Raw genomic sequence first — 9,596 nt, forward strand, 5'->3', positions numbered from 1 at the left:
AGATACCACTCTGCAAGGAGCATCTCAACATCTTGGGCTTCCCTGAGAGGGGCGCCCCTGGAGACCATCTGCGCCGCGGCGTCGTGGGCGTCTTCTGGCACATTCTCCAGTTGTTATCGGGTTAATGTCGCCACTCCCCATTCTTTGGGCGTGGTCCTTTTGCCGAGCTCCGCTGCTTCCAGTAGTGAGCCAGGGCTTGGATTCTTCATGACATGGTTGGTATAAGTCATCCAGTGCTAAAAGCACCGCCTCTGGCGGTCAGTAGGGACGAAATAGAACGATAGTTACGGCTGTAACTACGGTTCTATAAGTCCCGGATGACCGCCAGAGTTTCCTGTCACTCAGAACTCTTGTGTGCTCGCGAGAAGATTCTGGGAACAGATCCTCTGACGACACCGGCTGATATAGCCGGTGTCACGTGGATCACAGGTGACTTTGTTGTTATTGGTACTCGAGCTGCGCATGCACACGATGGACATATCCAGTGCTAAAAGCACCGCCTCTGGCGGTCATCCGGGACTCATAGAACCGTAGTTACAGCCGTAACTATCGTTTCGATCTCAGCAGCAAGTCATGTTTAAGCTTGGTTTTCTTTACCTAAACGTACATGATTGACATGTTGTTTTGTGTCTCTGTATTAGTGAAGCTGTGATTCTATGTAACTGGACATATAATACCCTTTACAATGTGTGCATAGCTCCTAAAAGAGACACTGTCAGTATTAAGAGAAGAACCGAAGTGCTGTGTATGATGGGAATTTACAGTGATTCAATATGCATGTAGGTTTCCTGGCTACAAAATGTTCTCAGACAGAAGGGTGTCGCCCTGACCATTGTCAGGCAATCATATGCTTATTTATTTAATCGTTTATTTGACGAGGGACAGTGCACATTGATGAACATTTAAAACAAATAATGCTTTAAAAACGTAAACATGCAGGATTTGAGCTTTGAGCTAGTTTCCATCCGTAGTCCCCTATGGATGTTAGGGTTTGTAATTAACATGCGGCGCTTCCCCTTCTGTCGGCCCCCCCACCCAATTTAGGACTGTAATGTGGATTGCCTTCCTTCCTGTGTCTCATCTCTATAAATGACATTGCTTTTCTGTGTAACGGGGTCAGATCCTGGTACTATCTACTAGTGCAGGACCTCTGTCCTTTCCAGCTGGAAATATGATTGATTCTGTTGAATGCTATAACTCTTTATTAAATAACACGACTTTGGTTTAAGCTTGTATATTTGTTCTTTTCTTAGCAGAAGGTGATTAAGTGTGGAATTTCCATCACACTGTGTTTCATGGGAACTGCTCTCTAAAACTCCCCCACCCAATTCACCTGTGGTCTGCATCACAACTAGTCTTTCCAGTTGCTCTTCCGTTCATCATCATCATCATCATCATTCATCACTCCAAATCTTTCTTGTGCACATTAAGCATCTTTTGAGTAACGTCTCTCCTGATTAGTTACATTTGGATTTCTGACTCTCTTCAGACCTGACGTTCAGCATACAAGTGGACGCGATTGTAAAGCATGCTCTCTGCGATTTGTGAATATTTAAAAAGTAAGATCATTCCCTCTTCAAGGTTAATTGAGATGTTTAAATTCCATATTTCTTTCTCATCTGCATTATTGTATAACACTCTTTACATGTCGCTGAGCCAGAAAGGCATGCACCTTAAACTGGTAAAACATTTAATTTACATACAATTTAGATAAATAGACATATTAGTATTTTTTTACATAAACCGTATTTCCTCACACATACTTTTACATTTTCCTTTTTACTTATAAGATCTCAGGGAGGTGTATGCCTGCTTTTAAATGCCCTATTTTAATTTTAAAAGCTGTTATTAGGTGCTTTTTTATGTGTTGAGAGTCGTTTTCACCAATGTTTCGTATTTTTATTGTTGCTTGTGTTATCTGGAGTTGACTCAAACATTGGTGAAGCACCTTTAAACCTTTACAAAAAACATCAGATCAATAAAGCTCATTTTCGTTTTTTTAATTATAACTTATGGCTATTAATCCTGATGAATTAGGGGGGAAAATACACACTCTTGTTTGTATTCATATTTTATTTTATTGACATGTTAATGTTACAGTTACAGACTGTAATACAGTACAAGGCCATCAGTATAAATATTCATGCGATAAACAACAAAACAGAAATTAATTAAGAACATGACAGGAAACTTAAAATACAGTATAAGATAGTCAAATATAACAAAGTAAACATTGTTAAATTAATTATGTTATATTAAGTTTTTACTGTGAATTAAATCGTAAATAGTGGTAAAAGTGCTTAATAGTTTAATGATTGACTTATCTTTTCTATCATGAATAGTTCCTAACCGTAAACAAACTTAAAGAATGATACTTAAAACGGTTGAATGTAAATATTTAACTTACATTTCCTGGAAAAGTGGTTTCAAAGCTAAAGAAAATAATAAAAATTCAATACATTTTCTTCATCTCCTTTAAATGCTTCACTGAAGCTACATTATTATTATTAATATGATTATTATTGTTGTACTGAGTGATATTTCCAAACTTCACGTGAAATTTCTTGGCATCCTCTTATGCTATTACGCACGTTTTAAATTTTGGTATGGCAAACATGTTGAACAATATTGCACAACTGACTGACAGAACCTGTTATGGTGAACATGTTACATGCACACTGAATAAATCTAAGGAATGTGACTCCCTATCGGCGGTGGATGGTCTCCGGCTGACTCTGGAGCCGGGTCCTGTTGGCCAGAGCTGCCTTTCGGGTCATGGTGGAGCAGCGGGTCAGGATCTCCTCTGTTTTGGGTCGAGGAGGCACCTGGGGAACGACTGATGATGTCCTAGAACATTTGGAGCTTGCAGATTCAGACCTCTCGTCGCTGGTATCGGAGCCACGTCGGTCTAAGAGGCTGAGATCAATGCTGCTGTCGCTTTGCTGAGGCGATGCTAAAGGACTTCCTATGTCTGCTAAGTTGGATGTGGATTCGAAGTCGGAGAAGCTGGTATCGGTGCTCGCGTTGCTCATGCTTCGTGCTCGGGCTTCTTCTGCATCTCTCTCCATCTGCGTCCGGGTCTCGGAGAGGACGTCCAGGGACCGGGCCTTGTGGAGACGCCCTCTGAACTGAGCTGCAGAATCACTTCGCAGATCGATGTCATCGCTGGATCGACGTAAAGCCGGAGCCTCCCTGCTGGAGGCCAGGTTCAGGGTGGAGCTGTGCAGCTTCCTCTGCAGGCTGTAGAGGCCGGCCCGAGGGTTGTTATAGGGCTGAAGGTTCATGGAAGGGGTGTAACCTGCCTTGCCATTGAATCTGGAGAGGATTACAAAAAAAAGATAATTGATTACAACTTTTGCAAACTATAATAACATCCTGATCAAGTTGAGAACTTATTTAGCATTTATTTATCAAATTGCACAACACCCCATTTCTAACTCTTTACATAGACAATAGTAGGTTTGTGATGCGTTTGCTTGAAAAGACAATAAAAGCATTCATAAGTGCTTCAACCAGCCTTTTTTAAATGTGCTCCGTGTTCCTATTCTCTATTGTTTGCAGTGCAGACAGATAAGATTCCATACCTGACGAGCCACCAGCCGTCGTCAGACTTCCTCAGCACCTCCACCACGGAGCCGATGGGCACAGACACCTCGTCGTGCTTCTTCGTTGTGTAACTCCTCACGGCACAGTACAGGTCACCTAGAGGTCACAAAGAAGATAACAAGATCAGAAATGTTGCAGTACAGTTAAAGACTAGAAGAGAATAGATGTATGTTAGCTTCCATTGGTCAAAGAGCAGACCCAGTGGTGATTCTTTATTCAAACTTGGCATCATATTATAAACTATGTGCACCTGGCATGTATTTATTGGCACAGCAATGTCAGAGCAATGTCAGGCTTGGATGGAATTTTAAGAAGCACTGTAGATACACTTGTCCTTAAATGAATGGTAAATGTGTTCATTGTATCTGTAAGGCAAGGCAAGGCAAGTTGATTGATATAGCACCTTTCAACACAAGGCATTTCAAGGTGCTTTACAAAAATGAAAGACATTCAGACAAAGGCATTTAAAAACAGTCGTTAAAAAGAAAAGATAATAAAAGAAACATTAAAAGAAAAAGTACATGAATAAAAAGTTACAGTGCAGTTTAAGATATGAATAGTTCACACAGAATTTCCATTTTACTGATGCCTTTCTTTAAGGTTTCTCTGAACATGAGCTGTGTACGCTTGTATGGCACATACGTCCCGAGCAGCATACACAGAGAAAACCAGCCAGGACAAAGTCCCCAGACACTGATTCCCTGGGGTTACTAGCCCCAAATGTTCATTAACCAAAAACGAAACACAACCGCTCAGTTTCAATTAAAAGCAGCGGCAATGTGTAAGATACATAAATGTAAAATGGCTTAAGTTACCCGAATTGTTAAACTTTTTAATGCTCAAAGAAGTGATTAAACTGTCAAATTGGATGAAGAAATCATTAAACAAGAATAATGTACATTTTTGTTCTTAGAATAGGATTTTATGAAGTTTATTTTAAGCATTTTAGTGTTCTAATTTTATTTCAATTTGCATTTAGTTGCATTGTTGAGTACAACTATAACATGTACTGTATGTACATTTCAATGTTTTTCCATAAAGAAGTTATGTGTACTTGTTCAATGAGGTCATTTCTGCATATTATAATTTGACTGAAAATGACACATACCTGCATGCTGGAATACAGTGTCTTCCTCATCCTCTCCGTCCAATAACTGCAGGTAGGGAGCAGGAAACCAAGCCAAACCCTTTGAGTCGTTCTCAACCAGCCACCAACCTGGAGAGGAAATAAAACAACCGTTAAGCATGACAGAAATACAGAAAGAGCAGCTCAAGTTTGTTTAGCTGATTTCCAGTAACCATCTACATGAAAGCTGAGGCACTGACCTGCAGGATCTTTGATCAGCACGTCCAGCGTCTCGTCCACAGCGACCTTAAACGGACGATTCTTGGTATCTTTTGTCTCGTAGGCGGCCACGCAGGAGTAAGTCTGGGTGACAAACGGGTGAGTGACGCTGCCTGTAGGCTGGTGAGAAACTTCTCCTCCTCCACCATCAGGCAGATCATCAGACATCAGGATCATGATGCTGTGTGAGAGAGAAATCAGTCATTTAATAATCAAGAACTCATTTAAACTCTCTTGTCATTTGATCTGAAACTCTGGTGTGAGAACTGACCTGTTCTTGGTGAAGTCTGGCAGCAGGTCGTGATCTTTGGGCATGAAGAACTGAGTCACCTCTGGGGTCCGTGTCACACTTTGATCGCACTTCAGAAGTTTCTCGCAGTAGCTCTCCAGGAACTTCATGCGTTGGATGGAGCGCTTGGATCCTTTCTTCTGGCTGCTCTTCCTGGCCTGTCCTGCAGAGAGGAGAGGAACATTTTTCAAGATTATTACCAGACTGTAAAGAGAGCAGCGTCTAGTCCAAACTGTAAATGTGTTCACTGATTCATGAAGGACACAGTCATAGGGAAGGGAAACGCCCAAAGATTATTACCAGACTGGCTGAGAAATAAGGTGAAATACTATATTTATACAGCATTTTTCTTGGAAAGTACAAAATGTAATATCCATCTAATTGCTTCAAACTAAGTTAAAACTGAAAAACAGAAGACATTAGACAATACTAAATGTTTGCAGTGTTATTAAACTCTTGTAGTTGGCTTTTCCTCAAATTATCTGCTGCAAATGCACAATTTCTGTGTAAGGAGACCATTAAAATAGACCTTTTCTAACATACATTTGAACTATTCTTACCTCTAAATTTGGGAATCACTCTGTCATTTCTCTTGAAAATGTTCATGATAGGGAATCTCTTCTTCAGCTGCCTCTGTTTGAAAGAAAAAAAAAACATTTATTATTTCTACAAAATAAACACCAATCTAAGAACATGTGTGATTTCTTTAGTTTTTGGGGACTTACATGGCATTTCCTGAACTCCTGGAAGGACCTGTAAATGATCACTTCAGTGTTGTCCGACCACAACACAGAAATCATGAACATCTGTGGAGAAATACAAATAATGAAGGATGAGGGATGACATTGTTTACACAAATACAGAAAATCACACAGTTAAATCTTCAGTTAAATCACACCTGTTGTGTTAACTCACCTTGAGTTTAGGTGTGTCCCTGTGCACAGCTCCAATAATGCGAGCACTGATTACAACGCGTTGATCCCCAGCCATTGTGTGAAGGGTGTGTCTCAGCTCTGTGGATGAATAGCAGCTGTATGGTCTGCAGGTGAGCTGTTTCTTCTGCTGGATCACAGAGTCTGCAGCAGTACATATACCCTGCTAATAATGGAGGCGGAGTCAGAGGCAGGGAGAAAAAAGGATGGATACACAGACAGAGGCGGGGTCAGGTAGGAACTTCCACTTCTCCATCGATGACCAATACTGAAATCACACAAGACAATCACAAAGCTGTAAAAACTCGTTTCCTTAGAGAAAAACTCCCAGGTGATGAAATTCATTTATAAAAAAATGTTTTAAAACAAAAAGTTAAATATAGTTGCACATCTCTGACTTACAGACCAATTTATTTTAATACCCTCACACTCACGCAATTGTTGAATACTCAACAGAATTCTACAAAATAATCAGCTAACACAGAGACAATGGTCTTCTTTAGTATTCACAATGCACAAGAGCAGACAACAAACTAGTAAATTAATAGTTATTAAATGAGCAGCCAACAATCAAAATTATGAAGTTACTGTTTAAGGACATTACAGGCAAAAATATCGTTTTTTCATGTACTTGTTATTTTGGTCTATTTTGCTTCCATGTTTTCTTTCACTCTAATGGAAATAAAACTTCCAAGAAACACATAAATGGTGTTCGTTTTACTACCATGTCTGAATTCATCTATAGATTTAAAGCTAATCTGCATATTTAAACATAACATTTCAGGGGAAAATATTGACTTGACGTAAGTATCTATCTGGAGAAGTTGTGAGGTGATGTGTTTTTTTGTTTTATCCATTTTACCTGCAATGCCTTGGTAACTGCATGCAAATAAGCGCATTTTAATTAGGCCTAGTTAACGCTTAATTTGCATATCAATGTGGCGATTGTGATGACGTTATTAGATACACATTTTACTGTATTCACTTTAAGGCCCCGGCTCCACGAGGACAAATACGGCAAAACGCATCGGAGAAACGCAAATGCAACCGCAAAAAACCTTCCGTCCCCACGCAATATACACCGGATTGTGTCAAGCTCCACGAGACGGCTCCGTTTACATCCAAACGCTGGAAAAGCTACAGTACATATGCCGAACCTGTACGTGGCGCTGTAACTTCCTCCACAAAAGCAGCAACTTCCTCCACAAAATCAGCGAAGAAGAATGGTTGTCATGGCTGCACTTCTGTGTATTCTCCGCGGTGGGGGCCGACAGAACCGGGCAGAGTTTTTCGCCGGTCAGCGTGTGTTAAAGTTTAAATCTTCCGGACAAAATTATAAAAGTGCCGGTCAAAGGTCTTCATTGTTATTTATTGAGCTTTAAAACAAATGAATAACGACTATATAATGATATATAATCATCAAATACACAGAGCCTGTCTCTTTTTCCTCTCTTCTCACAGCGTCAGTGTCTGTCTCATGCAGCAGCTGATCCTGTAATGAGTGACCCGACAGTAAAAATGAACATATTTATAACTAGTTTAGGTAGTTTGAGAGGTAATTAAAATAGCTAAGGGTGATGATCTGACTTGAACTGTGTGTTTTGCTCCCGCTGCATCACAGCGGCAGGAGCTGCGTGTCTCCGTCCTGTCAGATTAGACTTCACTCGCGTTTATGTCCATATCGAGATAAAGATAAATAATCTGAATTCAAGGAGGAGCTCCTGTAGATGTTGCACAAAGAACTGTAGCATGGTCAGTAGCGACTGGAACACGATAGCAACCCTGCGGGGGAGAGGCGGGGAGAGGCGGGGCTATAAAAACGAATGACCGTATAGGCGACTCCACGGCCCCGTTGGACCCCCCAGAGCGCTCTGTTCCCAGATCTATCCACCTTTGGACCCGTTGTCGTTTGCGGGGTCTGTTTCTACGTTTCCCTTACGGCGTCGTGGAGCTTAGAGGGCTATACGCATGAGAAATATGCGGATTCAACCAGTTTTCGTCCTCGTGGAGCCGGGGCCTAAGTGTCTCCCCTTAAGTACAGTACATTAGCCTGTATGCCCATGATAAATTGCCTTAGCTAAACCTTCAGCTAATTTATCCATTAGCTAGTAGCCTACCTTAGTTAACTATGTTTGTTATTGTCTTTTAGCTAATTAGCTGTAAACTTGAGGCACTGGCAGTTTAGTAATTTGTTCATCACTACTCACCTTCAAAATAAACCAAGAAAAGCCAGCATAACATGGAACAGTAAAGTGGGAGGTGCTGCTACCTGTCTGTCTGAAGGGACTGCCCCGCTGTGCACGAGACGTGGAGGGAGGGAGGGAGGGAGAGCTACGGAACTGCACAGTCTAATCTCCCGACCTGATATGTTAATTTTGTATTCAATCCATATATTTTTGGAAAGGGAAACTGTGCGCAAACAGCAGTAGATATATATTCATTCATAAAAAATAAAAAGAAGGGGGAAAAAAGAACACTTTCTCTGGAAGAAGAAAAAGGGCAGGGGCTCAAGCCCACTTTGATGATGTCTATGTGTGCACGTGCTCACCAGACAGAAATAATGTTGTAGTGGTATCATTAACCCTTTATGGGATTGTTTTACAAAATACTTTTAACAATTTCATGTCATTTCTGACCAGAATAATGTCTATATATAGCATAATATCAGCTGATGCACAAGGAAACAAATTGATCTCTATATTATCTTGACACTAATATTTTGACCCCTATTTTACTAACCAGTAGGAGCCATTTTAACTGCTTTACTTGCCCAGATGTACTCTTCATGATAGTGTCTCTGTAATAATATCTTGTTTATGTTAAAGGACTCTATTTTGCAATACCAAATGGATCAAAACCCACATGATTGTGTGATAGTGTGAACAGAAATTTGACATTGACGTCCAACAAAAATAAATTCCTTTCATGAGCAAAAATCATACATTTTTAGGTTGGCTTGTTTTTTATCAGCATCCAAACTTCGCATAAATATAAACCTACAAAAAACTTTAAGTGTGCGGATAGGCTCAAATAGGTAGATGAGTCTGAGCTGTACTGTAGACAGAAAACCAAGTGAATGTTTTACTTGCATAACTCACTGTCGTTAGCTGTCACAATAGGCAGCTAAAAGCTAAGCTAAACTCAAGGCCCGGGGGCCAAATCAGGCCATTGGTGGATTTAATTTCGGCCCGCAGGATCATTTCTAATTACTGTTAGATCTGGCCCGCCGGTATATTGCACGCACACCTTCACTCAATCCTGAGGGTTTCCTCAGCTCAGAGCCTGACCCCAAACATTGATGAACTTGCACCCAAGATGAGATGCCAAGTATCTGGCTTGAACTAGCATCACAGAGCAGCACACTGAGTTTCAATGGATGTTTCCTTCTGCACTTTTTCTTGAGACAACAGGGCATGTTTGGTTT

General features: G+C 40.7%; 1 protein-coding gene across 1 annotated transcript; it reads right to left on the reverse strand.

Annotated features, from left to right (window-relative positions):
• Nucleotides 1–2,120: 2,120 nt before the first annotated feature.
• On the reverse strand, nt 2,121–6,305 carry LOC117473944 (NADPH oxidase organizer 1-like). The gene is made up of 8 exons (XM_034119912.1): nt 6,156–6,305; nt 5,966–6,046; nt 5,801–5,873; nt 5,223–5,403; nt 4,933–5,132; nt 4,715–4,822; nt 3,585–3,702; nt 2,121–3,315 (listed from the first exon to the last, which is right to left on the reverse strand). Exons 1-8 carry the CDS (start codon nt 6,228–6,230, stop codon nt 2,706–2,708), a joined length of 1,446 nt encoding a protein of 481 aa, XP_033975803.1. The 5' UTR covers nt 6,231–6,305; the 3' UTR covers nt 2,121–2,705.
• Nucleotides 6,306–9,596: the final 3,291 nt, after the last annotated feature.

The sequence above is a fragment of the Trematomus bernacchii genome, unplaced genomic scaffold (genome assembly GCF_902827165.1).
Source record: "Trematomus bernacchii unplaced genomic scaffold, fTreBer1.1, whole genome shotgun sequence".
In the NCBI taxonomy this organism is placed as follows: Eukaryota; Metazoa; Chordata; class Actinopteri; order Perciformes; family Nototheniidae; genus Trematomus; species Trematomus bernacchii.

Excerpts from the sequence above, each read along its gene's own strand:
- LOC117473944 (XM_034119912.1), bottom strand. The coding sequence starts at position 6,230 with ATGGCTGGGGATCAACGCGTTGTAATCAGTGCTCGCATTATTGGAGCT. Across the intron at positions 5,404-5,800 it reads AGTGATTCCCAAATTTAGAG|GACAGGCCAGGAAGAGCAGC; the intron begins GTAAGAATAGTT and ends TCCTCTCTGCAG. Across the intron at positions 3,703-4,714 it reads CACTGTATTCCAGCATGCAG|GTGACCTGTACTGTGCCGTG; the intron begins GTATGTGTCATT and ends TGTGACCTCTAG.